The sequence below is a fragment of the Platichthys flesus genome, chromosome 14 (genome assembly GCF_949316205.1).
Source record: "Platichthys flesus chromosome 14, fPlaFle2.1, whole genome shotgun sequence".
NCBI classification, from domain to species: Eukaryota; Metazoa; Chordata; class Actinopteri; order Pleuronectiformes; family Pleuronectidae; genus Platichthys; species Platichthys flesus.
Genome location: NC_084958.1, coordinates 20,854,736 through 20,881,125, shown reverse-complemented (window position 1 = coordinate 20,881,125; position 26,390 = coordinate 20,854,736). Strand labels below are relative to the sequence as shown.

The window sequence follows — 26,390 nt, the reverse complement described above, 5'->3', positions numbered from 1 at the left end:
AGCTATTGTTGAAGATCAGAATTAAAGTGTGCGACTGCTAAAATTACTATTATGCTTCTTGGGAATGATTGACGTTACAAAGGCTCAGTGACAGGCGAGCGCTGGGAAATCCAGAGTTTCCATGGAAATTGAACAACCTGTCAGGTGCAGACACGGTCTCCAAACAGCACGCGTTCTTGTTCGTGCATGAATCATTCAATTTAGAAAGCCTCATGGGGCTAATGTCGATGCAACACTTCTAAAGGCAACGTGTTTGTGTTTGTGTGTGTGTGTGTGCTCGCTGTCGTTTGAACAACCCGCGACACATTCAGTGCATCCGGCAAGACTCCGCAGCCTGAAATCCTTCTTCCTCTTGGGAGTTGGCAGCTCTCATATTGTCCCGTCACTGGTTTCTCACCCAGCAGGTCAGGTGTGAAGGATGACACACACCGATCTCTATTAGCATAAAGAAACCAGAGTGACAGAGGAGAGTGTATTACCCCGACGAGAGGCTGAGTCCATTCAGCTCCGTCTGCGAGAGGTTCGGAGGAGAGGGAGTCGAGTTTGAAGAGGGTTTAGGAACAAACAATTTCGTCTGAGACTACGTGCACACAACTCATAACTAACCTGGAACACACAGACTGGAGGAGGCTCTGAATCATGGGCTGCTCTGTCTTTTTGAAATCCAGGACTGGAAGAGAAAAAACCTCTGTTTCCAGACAGAAAACATTGAAATAATAAAAATATACCCTCCTTCACGGATTGAATCAAGATCTTATCTTAAAACTGCGTAACTGAGTTAAATAAAGAAGTTTGTCGACTCAATATATGAATGAAAAAGAAGAAGAACAAGACAATGAAGTCATTTCTTTGATTCCATGTGTCACCTTTAATCAGAGCATTAAAAATCCAAGTAGTGGAAATGAACGTGCGCGTCTCTGAAAGCAGAGCAGGAGAGAGGAGGTGATAAGAAAACAACACACAAGGAAAACCAGAGACAGTTAGTGTTCCACAGATAAACGTGCAGGAGAAGGAACATGGCGGCTGACGCAGCAGCTACCTTCCATAAGTACGCTCTCATTTCCAGCTCCATCTATTTTCCACTTTAGCCTCGAGGGAGAGTGACAGCGGACACCCGATGGGAGGGCCCCCCCCCCACCGATTCAATCCCTGTGCTGAGAGCATCAGTCACTCTCCTCAACAATGAGTCTGATGCAGTGGTTACAGATGGGGAGAAAGGCCCGGGAAAAAAAAGCAGGAGGGAAAACACATCCAGGCACGGAGGAGATTCATTTGGGACGGCCGGCGGCTTACCGGGTTATCACTCACTTCTCGCCGCCGGAGTGCGAGGCGCAGAATGGCCGGGGAAATAGCCGTCCATTACCCAGAATACAATCAGCCGAGTGCAAGGCTGGGGAGCTAATGGATGTTTCCACAGGGAGGGCAATTTGGTGAATGGGAAAGTGGATGGCTCCATCATGTGAGATGGGATTATGTGCGATTGTTATCCCTCACGAGCGTGATATGACGGTCAAGGGGTGTAATGTATATGGACAGGGGAGACATTAAAGAGTAATCTCTCCACAGCCCACTCCCGGCCAATCAGCTGCCCTCGTCCCACGTGCTCCTTTTCTGGCCGAGCAGTCGTTCTGAGCAGCACTTAAACAAAAAGGCCGCCGCCGCCGCTCCTGCTGCTGATCTGTGCAGAGCAGCGAGCTCTTGAAAATAAATTAAATTCTTATCTGCCGACCCAATTCAGTGCATTTATAACCAAATCAATGCAATTATGGAACGGCTTACCAAAAAATAAATAAATTGAAGTCCTTTTTGAAAAAAGTCACAGTAAAAGCAGTTTAAAAAAACGGCAGCACCGCTCAGCCGGGCCTTTGCCTATCTCCTCCACCACTTTTAATTATTTTGTCCCTTCTTCCTCCCCACAGCTGAAATAATAAAATAATAAAAAAATTACCACCTTTATATATTTACATCAGTAGTGAGCAATCATCCCTAAGAAATAATAAAAAAAGGCACCAGTAGCATCATTCAGTTGGGGTGCCACTACATCTTCTTTCCATTTTTCAGGGAAAAAACAAGCCGCACCTTCCCTTGAACCTCCCTCCAGTGAAAGCTCCTGGTCTGCAGCTCCTCGCTCTCAGGCCCCCCCGCAGAGAACACGCCCCCGAAGGCCTCAGAAGATGTGTTTGAGGTGTTTCATCCCGTACGTCTTGAAGAACACCAGGAGGATTAGAGTCCACAGGCCCAGGATGAAGCCGTCAGGAGGATGCCAGTCCTTCTGCTTAGGTTTCTGAGGTAAGGTAAGGTGAGGGTGGGGGGAGGTGGTGGAAGGAAAGGTGGGCAGGGGTGGGGGGAGAGATTCAGTTAGTAATAGTCTGTATTTCTCCTGTTGAGGCCACCACTGATTGCTCTGTCATTCACACAGGCAGCAGCCGCAGAATCACACACACCTTATCTCTACAAACACTGTTATGTACACTATCTGTTATCGCACACATACAAACACAAAGGTTCGCACAAAAAGCAAGGGGGGAGGTGGGGAAGGGGGGAGGGGGGGTAAATCTCATCAGCACACCTCCCCTGTCTGGTGTTTGTCCCATTCACTGCCACATCATCACTTTGTGTATGATTATACTTTTAAATCTCATATTAAACATGCATCTCACAAGGAGCACATTTATATGCTAATGCGGCGGCAATATTCTGCAGAGAGATGAGATTTAACCTCTACAAATAAAAAAAAGTCTCCCTAACTCCTCGGCTGGTGACAAAGCCACCGACGGGTTGTGAGGACGCACTTAAGAGATTTCTGTTATCCCTCAATATACAAGCTGTCATTATCCAGTCGGGAAATCACCAGACAGAAAAGGCATCCCCTAAAGCCAAAAGCCTGAGACTTGGCAAAGAGGATGAACAATAGAGCACACGCTCCAAATCTGCCTGAGTCACAAACTGTACGACAATGGGCGGAAGACGTGTTGTACAGTGAAGCTGCTACACAAGTGTTCGAGGGATCCGTCTCACTCCGGCTCGGCTCAGCGCTGCTACAGTGTGTATTTGCTCCTTCTCTAGTCAACCCACACATAGGCTTGAGACGCACACCCACAAACACACACACCAGTATGAGCTGGAGCCTGACCGGGAAGTCCTGGAGGTTTAGACACTGGTGTAAAGTCTTTCAACAGACAAAAGACACAATACAATACATGCAGTACTGTATTCTCTGAAAATACTGACACTGAAATTATGATGAACTATGACCAAAGTGCAGAAACCCTCTGGATTCAATGTCTCTAAAACTTTGTCCCTAAGAGTTGGTGGAGACCTGAACAACCTGCTGACCGTGTGAATGAGTCAGTAGCAGCATGTGTTGAAAAGTGTCAGTTGCTGTCTAATATCTGGTCATATCCGGCAGCATCTTTGAATTATTTATTAGTTTCTCGGGTAAAAATCATAATTTTATCTTGGACATTACATTTCAGGTGCAGGTACTCACACTTAGATTAAAGTTCAACATGTTGCTTTTCCTCCAGACACAGAAATACTTTCATCACGATGGAAAAACTTCCCAAAACACCATCTTTATTATAAGGGCAGACATACAGCTTATAACAACTAGTATTATATAAACTGTAAAATCAGAGGTCAGGGATGTTTGCTCTGCATCTCTGGGACAGTTTCAGGTCGTGAGTTTAACAAGCGGAGCACACGGTGCACAGAGCGAGTGCATTGAGGAAATGTCCAAATCCATTTTTGCAGGTTTAACAGCAGAAGAAAAGGGTCAGTGCACCGGGCACACGGCTCTTAGTCTTTCAATTAATCATCCTGCATGAGGGCGGAGATAAAAGATAAAAACGCCAGCTCACATTATCTTGAGAAGCCCGATGTGCTCGCTTGCACTTCGGCAAACTGCTGACTGGTCTGTTATGAATGTGTGTTTCCACCACTGGTCAAATATTCATCAGATTTCATTCATCATTCCCCTTCATAGACTCGTGTTACTGTCTCAGTGATGTGCCGTTAAAATAACTGAGACACGACACCATTGACGTTAGACCGGCTTTTTGTGATCGCTTCCCACCAACTTAAGATAGCAAGACGCCAACAGACACACACTTCATTACAAGACCTCACACCCAAGGATGCTCCGAGGGCCACAGGTGCAGTTAGCCAGCTTCTTGGGCGGTGGATGGGAAAATGACAACAAGCAAAGACACTTGCATCCGACTTGGCACTGCACCACATTAGTGCACCTCATTTAAAGTGATTTCAAAACACAACTTTTTTTTCCCAATTGCAGCCTTAATTCCTAAATTTTCAAAGATTAGTATTTCTGCACAGTTTAGTTCTGTTGTAAATCACATCATCAGAAATGGTTTGGTACAAGAAACCATAAAACAACCCATTCATGTACCTTTTAGTGATCTCACTGCAGTGCAGGGAGAGACATATTTCATTTAATCCAAATGCCTGGTGGCATTTCAGTGTTGAATTGGTTTAATTGCCTTAGAGTCTAATTTATTTATAAGCTGCCTTTCAATTTATAAATAAATTGATGTGTAAGACCAGACATGTTGCAGGATTTCTCTTTTCAGAAGGGGACAACAGCTGAAAAGGCTCCAGTGCGTGGACTGCTCTGCTTTATTTGTGCAAATATATATAAAAAGAGACCCTGTAGAGATACTGTAGAGTGTCTGAGGTTAAAACTCACCGGTCATTGAATGTCAGTAAAATGTGTTTTATGCAGTTAAAATCTCCACTGGATGAGACTGAGCCACAGATCTATTCACTGTATCCTCTTTGTCCTTTCAGCCAATCAAATCCACATGTTTTCACTGAAGCACTCAGCTCATGCAGAGGAGGGGGGGGGGGGGGGGGGGGGGGGGGTAGGGGGGGGTGATGAACTCGACCCACTGTACAGAGTCTTAAAATAACTCACTGCACCCATTCATGAAATCGCATTTAGACCAGGCGCGATTACATGTCCCTTAGGATAATGAATATTAATCGCTCTGGCCGGTGTTAAACTCATTGTAATTTCTCATTGTTTCAACAGCTGTTGGTAACTGAGGCAAAAAGTTAATTTCAGGATCCGCGTGTCAGCTGCGTACTCTGGGTGACCTCTGAGCGGAGGGCGCCGTCTTTTCAATCTAAACTCTGTGTTACTAGACGTCTCTGCCAACTCTCTAATGGAGAAAGACCGAGGACAGAAAGTCAAATTGGTTTACGTCGAGCTCTGCGTCAAATCGATAGAGCTCTACTGCCGTGCAGGATGCTAGAGCAGAAAGGGAGCGGCCGGTCCAGAGCTCCAGAGCTCCGGGAGGTTCAGGAGGTTTTCTGACCCTTCCACCTTTTTCACATTTTGTTGCCAAGACTTAAAAAAACTGTCCATTGACAAACGTTAGGATAAAACCTTTCACTCGTTGTTATTCACAATCAACTGAGGTTAATCACACCAGCTTTTAAAAAAGTGAACATTTGGAAAATCAGATTGCTCAAGAAGCTGAAGAACACAATGTTTAACCACCGAGGGAACCAACAAGCAGACAATAACTCTCCAGCAGAACTCATTCGTGAGGATGAATATATGAAATGTGTTTTGCACTACTCACTACACTTAAGGCACTTTCTGAGTCCTAAGACAAATCTGAGGGGTCTCACAATGAAGAAAAGATGTAAAAGGCATTTGTTATGAAAAATAAAGATACTTATAAACCAAACAATACACATTTCTAAGAGGGGAGAAATAATTAAGTTTGGTTTGATGGAACGCTATAATCTAATTTCATGGGTCATAAGCTATAAAAAGGTTAAAACTATGACACTAACTGTTTTGAGTTAAAATTAATCTTTATAATTATGCAGATGACACTTGAATCAAATAATTAAAGAGGATACAGAATGAACTCATAAAGCCCGGGCTCTATCTTTGTGTCAGACAGATTTCTATCCTGTTTACAATGATTCATGGCCGACAACGTTGTGAGGTTCACAGAGAACAACAGTGTTTGCAGGTGTTTCGTGCTCTTCATGTTTATTTGCTGACAGTACAAGAAGAATCCCCTCACGGCTTCAAACAGTCAATTTTGACCTGATCTGCTCTTGTTTTTTTTGTTTTTTTTAAACAGAGGTTTTGCCCCAAATCCCAAATTAAATTTGCCAGCATGCTTGAGTTGTCATGCTCCATGTTTCCGGCCGCGCGATGACAACAGTGATCTGTCCCGTGGAGACGCTGACACAGTCTCACGAATACTGATCTGACAGTTGAAACAGCCGTCACACGGACACTGACATCAGCACACTAATCTGATCCGAATTATAAATTCACCGTGCGTGTTCCTCTGATGCTGCAGCTCCTGACACACCTCAGATCTGAGTGACATACGAAAGCTATACAATCTGGACAGATGAGACACTTTTAGTTAAAAACCACGATGACACACGGGCCGGTAGGAGGATGAGAGGAGAAGAGGGTGAAACACTTGGAGGAAGAGGCCGAGCCCTGGAGAGGATGTTCACAAGAGGCCACGAGAAGCCATCAGGGGCAGTTGACCTCTGTGACGATGGTAGGCAGAGGTGTGCGTGACTGTGACCGTGTGTGTGTCTGTGCGTGTGTGTGTGTGTGCCCCTTGGGTAAAGAGGAGCAGAGGGAGATGGATGGACTGTGACAGGAGGCCACGTCAGCACAGCTGGCAGAGAGAGGAGCAAAAGTCAAGAGGGAGGAGAGGAAGGGAAAGTTCAGAGGAGAAGCAGGAGGATACGGTTGTGTTCAAAGGTTTGAGCAACGTGGGCGAATTCCATGTTCTCTAGATTTATAAACTGAAAAGAAAACGGACATTAAAATAAGCCTTTTTTTATCGTGTTAATACGCAGCTACTTAGATTTTGTGAAGTTAATACAACAGACTCCACTTAATAAACAGTACTGTGGCATGTCCAAATTGTAATTACACATTTTTACCACGTGATGGATAAATAGCTAATGTTATCTCCACTATGAAATATGTTTTTGTTGAATATGAGAGTAGTAAAGATGCACTCAGGCCGAGTAAAAACCATAAAACGTATTAAACATATGATGTGAGTATTTTGCTGTATCGGACCTCGGAGGGACGCCTTGAATCCACTATCTACTATTCCTTAAACATTACTTTTAAATTATCAACCGACATAAACACATATACACTGTTTATATGTTTATTATGTTCATTTGATTGAAACAGCACAGGGCTGGTTTACCAAGAGTCACACGTCTCCAATAAGCCATAATTGGCTGACATTTGGGCCCGGTTGACTGTATGTGAAATATACCATGTGAAAGTTTCTCTGATAAAAAGGCAGCAACTGTAACAAACCCGAAAGAACAAATTAAATTTATCCAAAATACAGATAAACTGAAAACTCACATCTAAGGAGCTGGAGCAAGCAACTGTTAGAAATGTTTAATTAATGATTAGAGATTAAAAACATAATTTGTTGAAAACTGGTCCAAATTTAATCACCACATCGTTTATGACTTTAAATATAAAGTTTGATTTACTGCCTTCTACACACTGAAGGAGGATTTTTCTGCCGAGTTTTTTTGAAAAGACGGACGATGAAAAACTCCCTTGAAAGAGGCAGAGGGAGGAAAACATTAAGCACAGAAATGATGGAGCTGGAGAAACAGCTGGACGAGGGGAGCGGAGAAGAGGCCCCATTCACATGCCAAGGACAGAGACCCTGCCTGCCTCCATTCCACACGCTTTGTGTTGCGTAGTCAATTCACCGGTAAAATCGATTAACAGCTACCCATCTAATTGATTGGAGCTAATTAACACGGCCCTGCAGGACGCTAATGGCCGTTCAGGGAGGTCTGAAACGCCAAACACTGATACTCCAAGGTCACAACTGCAGCAAATTTATGTTGTGCGGAGGCCGATGACAGGGGAGCAGCCGCTGTGTGTTGCCAAGACACTTGACTGTATTGAATTCACATCGGAGCCCCAGCGAGAGCAGGGACAGTCAAAGCAGTGGGTGCATTATTCTCTCATGAGGAAAGTTTTTGCTTTTCCAGAGGATATTATTTGTAATTGTTTGTCCTGTGATCCACACAATCCCAACAACTACTTTTGAGCAAAAGTCAGCGAGGGGTTGGGGACACAAAGCATTCATTTTCACTGTTTCCATTTTTGATTCTCTGTAACCACGTGGTTTTGTGTCAAGCCAGAGATAGAGAGAGAGAGATTTCCATAACTGAACATATTGTGATTAAGCAACGTGATGAGATGTGTGAGGCTGAGAGGGGACGTGTCAGGAGAGGGAACTCAACCTGTCACCACTGGCAAGACAACCGCTAACGGTGACAAGGCATTAATCAACTCCTCACAAACACACACACACACATACACAATGAGGGGGAGTTTGTACACAGGCCATACAGCAAAGCTATATATACCCACTGTCAGTCACTCTGATGACTTCTCTTGTTACAAGGTGTCGCCCCGACTCCCAGCAGATGGAGAAATTGATTCCTTAGATAGTGAAAAGATTTGTTTGGTCGTCAGTGGCACGGCACCACTTTGATATTTTAAACTTTAAATCTCATCAGATACAAATCTAGTTCTTCAGATCAGTCTGGACAGAAGAAAGAGGCTCTGCTGCAGCGGCATCGAACACAAAGACGTCTCAGAGAGCACCGCGTCCAATATTACATTACATTACATTACATGTCATTTAGCTGACGCTTTTATCCAAAGCGACTTACATTTTTAGAACACTCATCAATATGACAGCTAATCAAAAACAGAGGAGCTGTCAATAGACCTGATGGACATTGGTCATTCTGCTGCAGTGCAGAGCTCCTGTGATGAGGCGGAGCGAGATGACTCAGTCTATCAGGACTCCCATCTTCAGCCCAGCAGGAGTGCGAGCCGATAATCGAAATCTCTGGCAGGGGTCGCCGGGTTGACGGGTGTGTTTGTGTGGTGTACGTGTTGGTGCATTTAAAAAAGAGAAATACCAGAAAGACAAGAAAGGGAGAAAAGATGTATAAAAGATGAGCAGACAGAGAGGTGGTGGGGGGGGAGAGACAAAAGGCCGAGCCAAGATATGAAGCCAAGTAGCCGACAGCCGAGGCTTAATGGTGTTTGTGAGAGCAAGTCCTGGAGCTTTCAATAGTGTGATTGCTACATATTGAAGATATATTTATGGGACGCTCTCATGTGAGCAAACGGGCAAAGATCTGAAATTGGTCTGTGTTTTGCTCCGTATTCGAGGCAGGCCGAGGCTAATTTCCCAGAGTGCCGCTGGGTGCGAGGACCCCTCCTGTTTCCCCCGCCCCTCACTATTACTCAATAAGCATCTGACAGCAGCCCGGACCGCGGTCAGCTTCATTTTCACTCGGCCAAATGACCGAGACTGTTTTTCTTCACACTGAAGTCGATATCAGCCGGTGATGTGTCCACAAATGGGGCCAAATGATTAGTCTTCCTTTTTTGTTCTTACTCATTTTTACCGCTTACTCAGTTCGAATGGATCCAACTTTAGCTTTTAAACACAAGAATGGTTTAGTGTCCAACGACAAAAGGAGACCAATATCAATTCAAAATCAAACATTCAGCAGATGGGAGTCTACAGCACTGACCGCAATGTGAAGCAGGAGCATTTCAAACAGAGTTGAACTCAACGAATAACTGACTCCCTTCTTTGCAGTTGCATTTGATGCCTCAGTGTTTGATTACAAATCAAAAACAACCACGGTTTCACTTTACCTCTTTTCTCTTCCCCCGACCCCCGGAGCTGTTTTCTATTGTTCTGGAAATCCCACAAAGCGGCTGTTTGATCCCGTTTTCTTTGGCTTTAAAAATCGAAAAAGCTAGATTTGACACTTTGCATTAGTTCAGCTACAGAAATTACTTTGGCGTTGGTTTCAGCGAGTGGGACAACTGGCAAACTGTCACACTTTCCACAGCTAAAAATATCACATTAAATAGTCTGTACACTTTTGATTGGAAATTATAATTCCTGCGAGGCTCAGAAGTTGACCTGAGTTGATTTGAGGTTAAATCAACTTTGTGTGGTGTCTGCATTCTTCTATCTTTAGAGCTGCATGAGACGAACACATGTTGCTGTTGACCATGAAATGCATGAGGATTATATCAGGAAGGTGAAATGTATTACGAGAGATGTGTTTCAGTTGCTTGTTCGGAGGTAATTTTTCCTTAATGATCATAGTGTTTCAAAATATTAAATTACCAAAATGAATATTTTAGAATGGGGCTTAACTGGTTAACAACAGTAAACCATTTAAATTCCTACAACACAAAAGCAATTAAACCTGCACGTTTTATTAACTGCTGAAATATTATTAACCTTTATAAAGTTGATTTTGTGAATTTATCAGCCATCAGTTGCTCATTTTAACATCCAGCTGAGATGGAGCAACGTTATCACATCTGTTTGGCAGCACTGGGGAGGAGAACCCATCAAGTCCACCATGGTGGCTGCAGAGAGGAGCATCCCTGGATAAGATCCAGCAACAAGCGGTTACATCAGCTTCCCAAACGTGGCAGTTATTGCAGGGATATTGGAAAACGCAGTGAGGTTCATATCGACGCGTCCACTCTCTGCAGTTTTGAGTATGGATTTTTCAGAGGCAGCTGAACCCCAGATGTAAATAAGAATAATGTCGGCTCTAGCCTGTGGCAAAGATAAATGTGACTTTGTTATTTTTCTGAGGCTCAAGTTGAAGTGGGAGTATAGAAATGGTATTTTTAAAATGGCTCATAATGGAAAATCTTACGAGAATGATACAGGAGCCGAGAGCAGCTGCTCTGAATGCGGAGCACACGCTGCAAAGGCAGAATGAGAAGGAATAGGCGTTCATTTGTGAAGGTCGGACTGAAAGCCACAATCCATTTGAGAACGAGGTGAATGCACAATCGCTCGCCACAATACTGCCGATCCATTCTGCTGGATTTCACAGTCCCCCGTCCCCCGTCCTCCGTCCTCCGTCCCCCCCGCCCCCCCCGGACAAGGAGGCACTTGCATTTCACACTTAGAGCCGTCACCATGGAGACGGCACAAAGACATCTGTTGGTGGACTTTGTACAAAACTTTGTGCCGTGTCCAATCTGAAGGGCGAGCATGGACACCTTTCAAATAATATGAAAAGCATCAGAGGGCCGATGCATAGTGTGTAAATAATATCCTCTTGAAGTTTGACTTACGGTTCCTATAGGATAAAGAAATACCCTGGGAGGAGTAGTGGACATGCTTTCACCGAGGACATTAGTCCCCTGAGATCGAATCAAGCTGCACCATGTTCCACACACTTGTATATTATCAGTCCCCAAAATGTGCCTAATCTTCCATGAATTATTATCTGACAAATCAGGGAAAATATCCAATGCCCTGTCTCACAACATTAAAGAAAGTGATAATAAATACTTTGGGATCTGCACCAGAATTGAATTGTTTCTTCACTGACCCAAACTGAATCCTTCCACTAAGTTCTGTGCTAATCTATCCAGTTATTTTTGTGTAATTTTGCTTACTGACAAACCAACTGACAAACCAACCTGCAGGAGTGAAAAACAAAGTCCTTGGCAAAACCTAATTTTCTTTCCTGCTTCTTCCTGATGTCAGAGGATGAAGAATCATTTCGTCCGTAATATCTTATAAAATGTATTTTCTGGATCATATTTTGTTTGCCCTCAGCGATGCCCTTTGAACGATGATCTAGGAAAGTGAATATCTGGAAGTAATATTCCTGCCAAGTTTGGGGAAAATCCATCCATGAATGAAGCGAGTTATTACACACACACTCACACAGACACTCACACAGGCGGGTGAAACAGCCTGCAGAACACTGGAGGCGTAATGCGGCTGCCTGCACAGGACATAAAAAATGACCAACAACAAAGCCCGATGTTCTACAATGAATCAAAATTGTCTGGATGATATCAACATGGCTCTGTTACTGTGGTTTTGAGTGTTTCTCAAGTGACCCCTATTACTTTCATGGTTCTCTCACCTGATGGATGATCTCAGACACCGGAAGCTGGTCCGAGAACGAGTGCGTCTCTTTCTTCAGCTCACCGTACGCAGCACTGGAAGACAAAACACACACACACACACACAGCAGGCTGTTTCCATTAATCTGAAGTAAGTGAGGGCTCTTTGAAACATTAGGCTTTTGTTATGAGAGACACCATTACTCAGTGATGAAGAAAAGCTGTCAGGGGAAGGAACAGACTCCAGTGTCTCAGTTGGCAGAGTGTGTGTAGAGGACGTGTGTGTGATTGACGCATCATTTCACAGCCTGGTCAACGATATGGAGCATATATCGATGCAAATTAACCCATTTCTTCCTCTTAATGAATGAATAATAATCCCAGAGCGTCACTACACGACTCTAAAGGCCACAAGTGATGTGAAAGAAAACACTTTAAAAGTTATACACCACCTACTGTCTTTTTTTCCCCATGCAACCTTGACTACCTTGTTATTTGAACTATTTGAGGCGTTAGGAGAACTCCAAACTCCCAGACCTCGTGTTCTACCAACGCTGAACTCAATTCTGCTTAGTCTCTCTAAGAAGTGAACATCAATGCAGCAATCACTGAAACTTAGAAAGCGCTTAAGAGTCAACGTCAATACTCATACAGGGCTGGCGTTCAAGTTCTTGAGCAGGTAAACAATGTCTGATATGTTTGCTGTTGATGCGACGCAGCAAACGTCAACTCTCCACTGATCTCATTGTACTTCTCTTGGATAAGTTTATGAAACCTCTGAATGTGAAGCTTTCCAACTTTGGATCTATAAAAGTAGAACGTGTTGTCCAAGCAGAAGGTAACAACACAAAGAAATAAGGAGAGTAATTTAATGTAGGACTGTTTGTGCACTTAAGTAGTATCTTACTAGTATTTTAGTTTGTTGACAGGAAGTAAGCCTGAGATGTGGGTGAGCAAAAACCTTTTAAAAAAAAGAATGAAAAGAAAGAACATGTATTGTGTTGGGCTTTGTCAAAAACAGTGATTCAACAACAACAAAACCCTGTGGGACCCCTTCTGAAACCTGGTAAACTGTTAGAATCCTCCACCTTGCCACGATCGCCACAGGCCTCTCTGAGATGTTTGTGTGTTTCCATCCCAGTCTGATACAGAATTCAGAAGAAGATTCTCGGCTAAAGGTCACAGTCGAGTGGAGGAGGGTTTTTTGGGATAATCAAAGTTCATGTTAGACAGCTGCCGACAAAGTGGGCCACGTCCCCCCCCCCCCCCCCCACACTTGTTAGGTGAAGCAACCTTTTCTTTTCTGTAACTTTTCGCTCAACACTTTTCTCTCATGGCGTTTTACCCTCTTCTTCCTTTATAGTCCCGTCTTTTCTCCCCCTTTCTATTCAACTGCATTTTCTCTCTTCTGAACACTGGTGGTGGGGACGAAGCTGCACTGACAGACAGAACCACAGACTGAAGAAACAAGGCCATGCTGGCAGGCAGGGAGCTGATCTCCTGCTGAGACCTTCATGAGCTCTGAGCTCCCAGTGGGGGCATCCACGTCTCACCACTGCCCCCCACCCCCCACCCCTTTCACTTATAGCCACAGTAGTTTCTGTAAACTCCCCTGCGGGTCACAAATTAGATTATGATTGCTTCACAAGTCAACAGGATATGAACTCAGCTTTAATTTGGTTCTTATAATTGTCCTGGGAGTCGTGGGAGCCACAGGTACACGTGTTTTTGTCAACAACCACCTACTGCTGCAAGTAGGTAACTGCACATTGTCACTAAACCGCTAAGACTTCGTGTAATGAAGAGGATTGAGGGGGTCCATTAAAATGTCTTCTCCATCAAGTGCCATCCACCTAATGGAAAAGACTTTTCGTTTAAAAACGTCTGTTTAGAAATGGGTGGGAAGAGAAGATAGAAAAAACAGAGGAATAGAAACCAAAGACAAATGAAGACCAGAGAATAAAGAGACACACATGTTACCATCTTCCCAAAGAACAGTCTCCTCAAGCAGGAAGTCTTGTTAGGGGGATTATATAGCAGCAATATATGTGATACCAGCTTGTTTCAGAGGACATCTTTGATCTGTTCTCTACCACAACCCATTTTCAAGTCTTATGAAATGCTGTTATTTATATTTTACGAGTGCATCTGCGCACAGGTCTCATAAAGATCCTGTTTCTGCCACGTCTTAGTGATTTCTAAGAAGATCCAGATGTGTTGGTAAAGGGTTTAAGTCTTTAAATTGATTTGTCCGACCATGAGTCTTAAACCAAAACGTTTTCAGGTAACTAATAAATAACACAAGCTTAAAATCCTCCCATTTAAAAAGCAAAAAGGCGAATAGATTAATTATCATTCATCAAGAGTTGCCAGTTAATTTCTTTGTCAACATATCAATGGATTAATTGAATAATTGTTAAATTGCTCCTATGATTTCCCCCCAAATTCCAATACTAATTCCAGCCCCTATTACCTTCTGTTTATTGGTCTTTCCTGTATTTGGAATCCAGGAGAAGAAGTATTTTCATACATAAACCAACATTTTCTCTTGTTCAATTTCAGAGAAAACAACTTTCAGATTAGAGAAGTGAAGTTGAAGGTTATGATTCTCCTGCAAAATATTCTTACATTTTGCCCATTGTTTAAAAGTTGACCGTACCTATGAAAAGCACAGCAAATACTAAATTTCCCTTCATCTGTGTAATATTAATTCTGTTTGAATGAGGCTAAAGAAACACTAATGGGACACATATGTTATATATGTTTGAACTTTCAAAACAGCTTGGGTTTTTGAAATCCTTCTTAGAAGTAGAGAGATCCTACTCCTGCTTTGCACCATCACTAAACTTAGCTCCATTAAACATCAAATGAATCAGGGGGTTGCTGGTCTCTTGCATCAGAATTAGAGAGAGAGCGTCTCTCTCTAGGACTGAAATGGGGCAACAAGCAACTCGATAAGTCGAGTGCTGTGTTTCTGTGTTGCTTCTGGAATCAGCAAACCCAATGTGTTGGCCCTAATCAATAACAAAGTAATAGGGGAAGTAGTGTGCAATGAATAACTAGCTAGAGGCCAAAACAGCCAGTGACTAAAATCGGTATGGCAATTGCCTCTAATTACTAATTAGCAACCGAGCACATTAGATTCTTTGACTATAATACCTCCAAGTGGTTCAATTACAGCCCATCTTAATGAAACTAACAAGAGTGAATGGAGGGTAATCGTGAATAAAGTTATAATTTCTACCACATCTGTTTATAGAGCACTTCAATCGTTTCTTTACACACAACTTAAAAGGTTATACATGTAGCACACTCTGCCACTAGGTGTCACACTAACACCTGCATCTCAGATCAAACACACAAACGTTTTCTCTGTGACCCTCTGGTCACAAATCACAATGAAAGCTCATCCAGATGCACAACTGTGTACAGCTGAGCCAACAAATAGACTATTTAGCAAGATGCTATGCAGGCGAGTCAAATATATATCTGTCGCTTTTCATCCTGAGCTTGGTGAGACACTGCAGGATAGAAAAGTTTGTTTAACAGCCCCCAATCACAGCAGACTCTGAGACGCATGTATTATGTCTAGCAACTAGTTAGCATGGCCAGCATTACTAACATAGCCATATCATGCTGTGTTCACACTAAAGATTTTACAGAGTTTGTACGTGTCTGTAAAGGGAAATAAAAAGTGTCCATCAGGGTGTCGTGTTTACATCACGACCAATTGGAGATGGAGTCATTTCACTATAAATCCACGAAGTGACTCAATCATGATTGAAACCCTGGACCGGACACCAAACTAACAACACAGAGGTTCAGGTTACACAACACTCAGAAGGGTTCATTCTCTGCTCAGGGACACAGCTACTCCACCATATCTTTACATAGAAAACAGCAGTTGGATTTTTTTGTTTGCATAACATTTAATGAGTCAATATGTGAAGGAACGTGTGCAGTCAGAGAATCAGCTGTGTTTCCTCAAGCTCCTGTTGTTATTTTTCTGTGAAAGCAGTCAGTCCGTCCCCAGACACAGAAGATGTGCTGAGGAGGGTAAAAGTGTATTGCTACCACCATCTAGTGGTCGAGTCCATTCATCACACAAAAGATGCAAATAAAAAATGCAGTAAAATGGATTGGGATGCATGTAGTCATGTTTGCCACAAGGCGGCGCCAATTGGACACTGAATCAGAAACACTGCAGCTCCCTGAGAATCACTGACTGAACTACAGACTGTAAAATAAAGCTTCACACGTTGGTACAGATCAAACAATAATGTAACCTACTAACTAGCCACAGCAACATGTACAGCGTGTTTTACTCTATTGGAAGAAAAATGCCACAAAACACATCATTAGTAGGAAAATCAATATCACCAATAATGAGGAAAATCAGAAATCGAAGCAAAGTAAGACAGGAAGTAAACATGAAGCAGATGTGGACAGTTCAATTAAAGTGACGGGAGGATGATCTCAATTAAGGCTTTTACATCCTGGTTTTCCCAGAATTCACCGAAGTACCAGTCTAATGATGATATCTTAACTAAGTCCATTCGACTCACCTCTTCTCCTCTGTTTGCATGATGGGACTGGTCAGGTTGATGGTTTCCATGGTGATCTCCACTTTGCGCACGCTACCGAAGAAATCTGTGACGAGGACGCTGCCCGGGTCCCTCAGGAACAGGTCGGTACGGTGGCCTGGAGTGGACACACAGTGGCTCTTGGGACACACCTTGAACTGGAAAGGAAATAACAAACAGTGTGATTAGGAACATGCAGCTAATTGCAGTAGATGGTGCAAAACCCTGCAATAGTTATTAGCTCTTATTAGTTATCAGAACATGTGTGGTATTCTCTTACATGGTTTGCAGTTTTCATTTCTATGGAATTGGATATAACAGTGTTTTATATCATGACAAAGGTAAAATTGCATAACCACTAAATTAATTTTTGATATCTGTAATATTGTATGATCATAATTTTTATGAATTTTAACTTTTGATATTTGTAATGCTAATGTAATGTATGTTTTAAATGTTTGATATTGGTATGTATGTTTTAAATGTGGACCCCACTAAAGTTAGCTCTGTCTTAGGGTAGAGCTAATGGGGATCCTTCTAAATAAACAAACAAATAAATTACAAAACAAATTAGCTCCACTGTCATTAGAGCCATCCATGCAAATACAATACTTGTTTTTGTAATAAAATGCAATTATATAGAAATGTGAGCTATGGAGAGGTTTAGCTTAAAAGATATTAAGCAACTTATAATATACTGTTAAATACTAGGTTTAGTTTTACATGCGATACTGCGCTGAATGGTTCCCGTGGGATAATAATCCTAATGTCAGAAACAGGATGATGGTAGTGAGATAAAAGTAAAAGTTTCCAAAGATCAGCTGCTTTGGTCTATGCTGGGAATCTGACTTTTGTTGACTTTAGCAAACTCCATTTCAAAGTTAATGTTAGCTCACGCTGCACAGAGTGAGGAGAGACGTTGAGACAAAGAACTTGGGTAAAGGTCCCATCCCGAGTGCTTTACACAGAAATCAGTCTACAGGGGAATGTCTCATATTTTCAGCTGTGTTAAGATCCATTCATTAATTGGTAATAATGAGCAATTAGTAAAGTTGATTAATTGACATTCTTACATAGAGTGCCTTTAGTTACACAGGGTTTGAGTTGTTTTAATACTCGGCCAGCAGTGAACATTTTGTGTCTCTTCCTTTTCACACGACTCAGCTGTAAACTGGGGCCAGCTGCATCAAACCATCGCTGGCGCTGCAGTGGGAGGTGTCACAATGTGTGACAGTGGGAGCAGACTAGAGATCCGACGTCTGTGCAGGTCATGGTCAGTCACAAATTTCGGTGTGTGCAGTGTCACCACCAGTGGGTTAATCCCTGTTAAGTGTGTGATTCATCCACGTCTTGTTCAACCGGGTTCTTAATTTGAACAGAGAAATTAAATCATTATTATATCAGCTAAACGCACTTGAAAAGAGACTCGGTTGCTAAAGGATTTTGAAGGGAAGGTCAATTTCAGTTTCATCAAATGAAAGCCTCAGCACACTGGATCGAAAAAAAAAAGAAAAGAGAAAACTTGCTGAGCTCGTCAGAGAAAAATCCATATCATTGATCCCCAACTCCACAAAATAGAACAAGAACAAAGTGTGCGTCTTCAGAAACAAGAAAAGAAGAACGAATAATAAGCTTTAGTCTGTGCACATTGATTGAAGTTGGATTGAGTCGCTGAGTGAGGATCTGAGATGTTTGGATTTTAACCCCTGTGGAGGTGAGTCGGGGCGGGGGGGGGGGGGGGGGGGGGGGGGGGGCGGCGAGTGGTCCCTGGGGCCAGTGGATCTCTGCAGGAGAGTAAAAGATGAAAAGCGAGGTGCCGCGGAGGTTGAGCGGGAGCAGAGTGCACTCAACATCTCTGCCATCGTGTGTCACAGGCCGACAACCTTAACTCAGCATCAGGTATTCTGTTTTAAGTGTAGAGGCCTGTGGGACTTTCATCTGCCCCCCCCCCCCCCCCTCTTAGTACCACAACACATCATAATACCAGTCAGATGAAGAGAGTGGTGCAGGTACCGCAGGGATGCCCAGAGGCCACTAAAGTGTTATCCAGCATGAATAATTGTTCTCAAGACATAAATGAATTTTGAAATGTATTACTAAATAAATATATTATAAATAAGGTTATTTAGATATTTCTACTTTTGTTTATTTATTTATATAGATAACACTAATCCTCACCAGGTCATTCATGTTGGTTTTGCTGGCAGGATGAATGTCTTCCAGGAACTCCAGCAGGTAGAAGGTGTAACGATCCATCAAATGGACTCCGATGGCCAAATCTGGCTGATGCTAGAAAGACACAGGGTAAATCAAATGTAAGAATAATATTAAACATATACCAGAGCATATTTTCAGCTACACTATCTGGTATAAACTCCATCACATCCCATAAAGATCTTTTTAAGGAACCACTTAGACTAAACTCTTGTTTGCAGAGTTATAAACACTAAACTCAAGCGCAAACCACACTGGTTATTAAGAAACCAACTGGTTTTCAGATGAGGTTCAGGTTACTCACCGACAGGGAGTCCTCTCCCACTTGACTGCTGGCCAGAGCCATGAGGTTTGGGGAGTAGAATCTCTCGTACATGGAGGCTCCCTGACAGGTGTCAATGATGAACAGCAGCTCATTGTACCTGGAGACACACACACACACACAAGCATGGGATCGTACACATTCTTAAAGAAGCCTGATGAGCTGGTATAACAATCATTTGTTCACAATAAACTCAGGTATCACACGCAAACCTTACCACCAGCATTCACACTGTGGTTGCCACGGTTACTAAGAAAAAAAAACAGTTGCTCCATTCAGCCCCGCCCCCCCCTTCTCTCTCTCACCCACACAGACAATCTCTCCTTCCGCTCACTCTCCCTCTGTTCACTGCAAACTCATTTTACCTTTTTTTTTAAATCGACAACAAGTCTTTTATTATTCCAGCTGACTGAGTCGAGGCGGTCGGGGGAGCAGTGGAGAGAGAGGTGTCAGAGTCAAGGCAGCAATTATCTCACGAGCATCGAGGCTGGCGTCACTAAGCTTTTATCCAGCAGCCTGGATGTAACCCAGACACTCTATTGACGGGTTTGAGAGGCGCAGACGGTCGCTGGTGGCAGTGAGCGGCTTTACCTCCTTTAGCTTCTTGCTGTGCTGCACAATGAAAAGCAACATGAGGTTTCTCCCTCAGAAGAGGCTCGAGATCAGTAATTCCCTCACCTGTTATTGAGGTTTATGAAGAGCTGTGAGTCTGTGGAGTTGAGTCAGATTCAACACAGTACGAATGCTTTTATAAATATGGAGCTTTCACAGTGGTTTATTAATGCATGTGCTTTTATTATAGCGAGATACAAATTAGTTTTATAGTGAGAAATCTCAAATGGTATCAACTGGAGATACGTCTTTTCATATCTCTACTAAAACTGCTTTAACTTTGCTCCTCCTAACTTTATTAGAATAGATTTTGGTTGCATGTGTCTAAAGCTGCATGATTTCATAGAGGATATGAACTTCAAAAGTTGAGTGTTTAGGCGGACATTAAATATTTAGTTTATGTTTGGCTACTACTTCTTATTACAAATGGTGAAAATGTGCAATTTGAAAAGGTTCTATTGTTGAAATGATCCCACAGACTCTTATCACTGGATTTTAAAGCTGCCCTCAGCCCTGTGGAGGATTTCAGGTACTTTCAGATCACGGTTTGTGTTTTACAGCCTGCAGCGTCACTGTTGAGCTTCACTCTCACCAGCTCATCAGCTGCATTTCCAGCCATGATGTTCACGTTTCACACATTTTGCCATTTTACAACAAAAAAATGCACAGTCAAGGCCAAACAGGGCCAGTGAGTCAATTCCCCTGTGGCATCACTGATGGGTGTGCACACACTGTTGATCACATCCAACCACAACCCTCAGTGATGGTGGAAGTTTAGAGATGCAACACACTTTACACCACTTTTCTGCCTGGTGTTAAGTTGTTCTTTTACAGCCGTGCATACAAAACATTCAGTACACATTTGTTCACCAAGGAGGACATTTTGAACCTGAAAACCGAGATTTAAAGCGATCCCCTAAAATCCACTAGAAAATCTTTAATTTCTGTTGCATGTAAAAAGACCAAATAAAATGGACTTGCATGGGAAGTGAAGACCTTTTTATCAATTATGTTACTTTCCAGTATGTCTACCTTCGTTTCTGCCACATCTGCTGAAAAGCATCAGCCAGTTCCACGTTACTTATCTCCTCAGAGTCCTGGAACTTCAGAAAACCATTCCCGCCATGGCCTGATAAACAAACACACATTATCAATGAATCACTCTCCTCTGTTTTATGAACATAAATAGACTGCAAAATAACAAGATAAATTAAAAAAGCACTTGAGCCATATGCACTTTGCTGGAGAACAAGCATCTGACAATAGCTTTGTCCTTGAAATACCTGTCAGGTATATGAGGATGTTGCTTCGATCGTCCGAGAGGAGGCGCTTGGAGCGGGGAGTGCTGGGTGGAAGCCTTCCAGTCAAAACCCGCAGGAAGTTCTCCACCGTTACCTGTGAGAGGATGTCAAATTCCGGTCATTTTCATTGGGAGATAAATAATAAATTTAATCTTCTAATTCAAAACACATAATTAATCAATACTGAACATAATTAAACCTTTAAACTGTATTAATGAGAAGATTGGAAAAGTCAAAATAAGAAAATGATTAAATATTTAATCTGCATCATCGGGGTCACTACAGGGTTAACAGACAAATATTTTTGGGTCGCTCTACTTATCTTTTAATTAAACTGTGAAAAATAATCTACTCATTATTTTCTTCTCTTCAACTTTATCAGCTTTTCTTACAAATGATTACCTCATGGCAGCAAACACGGAATTGAAACCGCTGCATTTATTCATTCTTAAATAACCAGCACAGAGCAAAGTAAATAACCAGAACCAAACTACAGATAAAGAGGAGAAACCCAGCATGGCTCTGCAGCATGTGGCTGCTCCTCTATTTAAGGATTAATATCATTTTATCATCATCATCAAATTATTTCCTGGTAAACAGACAGAGAGCAAACACCGGGCGAAAAGAGTTGATCATACCCCGTCCAATACCTCCCTACACCTGGATATAATGTCCACCTGTGTGAGTTGTGTTATATACTAAGCATTTATAAAGACGAGAATATTTAGGTTTAGGATCAAAAGACAGTTATGAGACATGAGTTCATAATTTTGGCTTTAATTTCCTTCTATTTACATCAACATATGTAAAACAACTTTGAATATATTGCCTTACATTAAGGTGACTGTGGTTCTGATATCTCTCAGCTGTCAAGATCCTGACGCTTAGAAATTAGAATGAACATTACTTAAGGCAGAAGAAAAGGCTCTGGAAAGAATAGTTTTCTCATTTATCGTGCATTGATCATTTATTTAGTATTAACGTCTTGAACAATTTATCAGAATACTATTGTAATATGGCCAAATGTAATATATTCAAAGCACAGAGAGTGCACATTAAATGATAAAGGTAAAATACCACAAGTCATATCAATTTAAATTATATATTATCATTGTGCCACAGAGACACCCCAGACTACAAATCATTCTCCAGAGGTAAAGAAACATTTTGTTGCTTGGTAATTATATTTAAATGTCACAATAGCTTTCAAAAATAATCCAAAATAATTTTTTGAGATATCTTTGTGTATCGTGTGAGATGAGAACCGACCTCGTATCCTCTGTAATCCACCTCCACATCGTCACCATACACATTCAGCTCCATGTTCTTGTGGCTAAAGACTGTGGCAGGCTTGGGGTTTCTGTGGTTACAGGCCATGTCATCAGCCAGCATCAGAACTATGTGGCTGGAGGAAAAGAAACAAGGAGGTTAGAAAAACAGTGTGTAGCCTGAAAGAGGGGTTCATTGATTTTGCTCAAGGACACTTCGATGTGTGGACAGAAGGAGCCACACAATAAAAAGAGCAATCAACTCTTCCACCTGAACTACAGCTGTAGTTAATGTGAGACCGTAACTTTTCAGAAATAATAAGAATATAGTGGAGCATGTTTCTTATCATAACATAAACAAACAGTAATTTAAAGAATAATAGAATTTCACTGAAATCTGTCACGGTGCAAAGGAGCAGCTTCAGCCACAGACTCAACCCCGATGCTCTAAGGAACGATACAGGAAGTCGTTCCTTCCAACCGCAATAAGACTGTACAACTCATCTACCTCTGTCAGAGCCACCATCACAGAACTGCACTAAATATACCTGTCTCAATTCATCACTTTATACAATAATATTGTCTTTTGCACACTCTGTCTACATATTCTTACACTCATAGTATATTATATTATCTATTGTATCGCCAAATACTTATATTTATACCTGTACTATATATCATATATTATATCATACTCTTTGTATATTCTTTGAATATATAAGTCTATATAAACATATTTATACATGTGTACATGTTATTATTATATTTTATTATTATTATTATTATATATACTCTTGCTGCTATTATTACTATATACTGCTATTAAATTGGTATAATTACTATCACATATAAATATATATTATAAACTATATATACTGTACTATTTTTTATAAATCTAACAATAACATTACCATCATATCATCAGTACTATTACCAACATCTTCCACTGCACCTTATCTACCTATTTATCTTGTGTTTCTGTTTTTATTCTTTCTACCGCAATATTTTATATTTTATTCAATTGTATTGTATTTTATTGTATTCAAATGTACCGGCTGCTATGACGACTTAATTTCCCTCCGGGGATGAATAAAGTAATCTATCTATCTATTGCAAGCATTCATTTCCCCCCAAAAAATAAAGTCAAAATCTGTGGCATTTGAGCATTATAGGCTTGGAAAGTAATAACAAATCTAATATTTCCCAGGAGAAGCTCCTGAATGTTGTCGTGTCAACTGTAATCTCGTCAGAGGTGAAAAGCCAATCGAAAAACAAGTTAGTACATTATGAGACAATAAAGTTCACCAGTGTGAATCTGTTCAGTGATGACCAACCAGAGATGAAGTAACCCCACGGCAGGAGAAACTTTATTTGAAGTTATATTTGGCTCTTTGATGAACTCATAAAAAGGACTAACAGAATTGTCCTGGTGGCACAGCAGCATAACACACTGACTGTAGCGTCCCTGCTTCAAGAAGAGCTGGTACTTCTGTTATATATGATCCATTTTTCTTTTAATCATTATGCTGCCTTAAATGGTCAAAACAACACAGGAAGGGGATATAGGGAAATGTTTGTTAAATTATTGATGGACATGTATGGCTCGTAATTTAAATGTTCTGCACTTCACAATGTGTGTGACTGTGCTCAGAGAAGAATACATGTCATCAACCCCCTCCCTCGCTCGCTGGGATCCTGACTTTCAGTGGACTTAAAAGAACGAGTCTCCAGAGCTCAGTGCATATCTGAAAGCATCTTAAATTGCTCTTTCCTTTATAAAGGCAATAAACAATTATTTTTAAAGCATAATTTGCTCTTTGTTTCACTTTTTTCTCAGAAACATAAACTCTCTGAAAGTCTCGTTCAACCAAAAGTTTAAAAATAGAATCTAATATAAGAGAAAATGTGTCATTGTTTCACTGTTTCTGCATAACAACGATAATAATAACAATTTCACATTTGAGAGCTCTTAATAATGTATATAATAATGTTAAATGTATACATATAAAACACAAATCATAATCACACATTATAAGCTACTTTAAAATTTGAATTGCTTAAATTACTGATTAGTCGTGTCCTTCTTTCAGCTTTATTAACTTCCAAAACTACGTCAGATAAGGAATTAATACCAGAAGAACCAGTTAAAAGTCAGACACAAGAATAAATCAGAGTAGACGTAAGCAGTGTGTGTTCAAACTAATGTTTCACAACCTCTAACATGTCAGTGGAGAAAACCATGGCTGGTCAATATTCTACAAATCAACCATTTACCAATTAAAGAACCATTATTATGATTATTATTATGCTCATCCCCATTCAAAATAAGTAGGTGTTGCTGAGGTACCTGTCAGGGATCCCCAGCCTCTTCACACTCCTGTACACAGAGAGCGTGTTGGCCACATGCCGGTAATTAAACCAGAATCTGGACGTGCACACCTGAGGATGAAACAACAGGAGGAAAGGTCAGTTCATCTATAACGAGAATAAATCAATTAGCATGTCAATTAGCAAAGAAGTAGCGTCGGTAGCTGCTCACCAGAACAGCCCAGTTGTTCGTGTGACCGCTGCTGAAGAAGTTTCCAACATTATCCTGAGAAAACACGAGGAAACAAAACACATAGTCGTTTTCAAATCGAATTAGCAACAACACAATTACACAATTAACAACAAATACAGGCTGCAGATGACAAGCTAGCTTAGCATGCTAACGTAGGAACGACATTTCAGGCTAATGTAAACGTTAGACACAATAAAGGTCGAGATGTTTAGAGTCTGGTTTAAACACTATATCACTGACCTCGATGTTCGAGCTGCTCACGAACAGACACGAGGAGAATAAAGTCATTAAAATCAACATGTTCGCTGAGCAGCAGCTGACGAGCTACAACCAGGAAGTGGAAACCGGCGGCTCCGCCCAAGCGAGTGCTTCCGGTAAGAGGAATTTCAAAATAAGAGGTGGGAGTAGAGGAGGAAAGTGTGTGACCGAGCTTCCTCTGCTCAGGGTCACGTGCCAAGACGTTTTGAGGACGAGGGGTTAACTCTTCCCTATTTAAAGATGTCACTATGGATCATAAAACACTTTCAGTTTGTCCCTGATTTATAATAAAATAGAATATTTTATATTCTAGATCTACATATAATACAATCCTGCTACGTCCCTGTGCAAGAGAGAAGCAAGAACAAATGACAGATAGATTTACGATAAACATAAATACCTGGGGTCCATATTAATGATAGTTTAAGGTGAAAGAAAAATGTACAAAATGAAAATGCCAAACACTTATACATTAGGCCATAATTATAATAAACATGGGTACATATTCTAATGCACATTATTGTTATCATTGATATAAACTTCTTAATATTTATTTATTAAGAAAAAAGTGATTTGTCTCCATCATTGCACTGAATTGTTTTCTTATCAGCTAGTTATAGAGTTCTTTTGAAAAGTTTTGGGAAATATTGTATGTTTTAAATATTCAAATGTATTTGGATCACTGCTAATATGAATAGTCAAAGCTGTCTAGCCTGTGCTTGTTATTCCAGGGGCAACGATAGATTTCTTCTGGGGGTGAACTAATCAATTTAAAAGTTAAAAACAAGAAAGAGAGAGAACCAGTAGTTAACTATGATTAATGTCGGTTACTGCAGATGCTGTAGTTTGGAGGCACTCTGTGGAATATCATTATTTTATATAGGTTACTCTTTTTGCAGTGTGTTATTTGATTTCAACTGTAGCAAATGTGTTTATGTTCCTCCAAGGTCAGCATCCAGTTCCCTGTAGAGTCATGTCTCACTAGTTTATAGGTATTTTTTGAACTGTTCATTACAAAGTTAACAGGAAAGGGAATCTGTTTGGCAGCATTTTCTTTCTGTGCCGCTGCTATTGAATGGACAGAAAATGCGTTTTTCCCTGTATGTTTCATCGTGGTGCTTGTGGTTTCATTGTACAGATGGGTTTACTGCTGCGTGATTTCACTATAAATATTTAAGTATGATTCTTCAGGGGCAACATTCGACTGCCTGTCCAATTAGGCAAATCACCATTTGGTCTGACACGGCTGATACTCTGACAAGAGAAGAAGAAAATAATGACTG

General features: G+C 41.3%; 1 protein-coding gene across 1 annotated transcript; it reads right to left on the bottom strand.

Annotated features, from left to right (window-relative positions):
- Window positions 1–843: 843 nt before the first annotated feature.
- pigk (phosphatidylinositol glycan anchor biosynthesis, class K) lies at window positions 844–25,233 on the bottom strand. The gene is made up of 11 exons (XM_062403841.1): window positions 25,090–25,233; window positions 24,829–24,882; window positions 24,637–24,728; window positions 22,291–22,426; window positions 21,004–21,115; window positions 20,753–20,849; window positions 19,091–19,208; window positions 18,751–18,861; window positions 16,555–16,730; window positions 12,010–12,085; window positions 844–2,284 (listed from the first exon to the last, which is right to left on the bottom strand). The coding sequence occupies exons 1-11, from the start codon at window positions 25,147–25,149 to the stop codon at window positions 2,168–2,170; spliced, it is 1,149 nt and encodes a 382-aa protein (XP_062259825.1). The 5' UTR covers window positions 25,150–25,233; the 3' UTR covers window positions 844–2,167.
- Window positions 25,234–26,390: the final 1,157 nt, after the last annotated feature.

Coding starts and splice junctions, on each gene's coding strand:
- pigk (XM_062403841.1), bottom strand. CDS start 25,149: ATGTTGATTTTAATGACTTTATTCTCCTCGTGTCTGTTCGTGAGCAGC. Junction 19,209..20,752: donor CAGATGTGGCAGAAACGAAG/GTAGACATACTG, acceptor GTGTGTCTCCAG/GTACAATGAGCTGCTGTTCA. Junction 2,285..12,009: donor TGTCTGAGATCATCCATCAG/GTGAGAGAACCA, acceptor ACCTTACCTCAG/AAACCTAAGCAGAAGGACTG.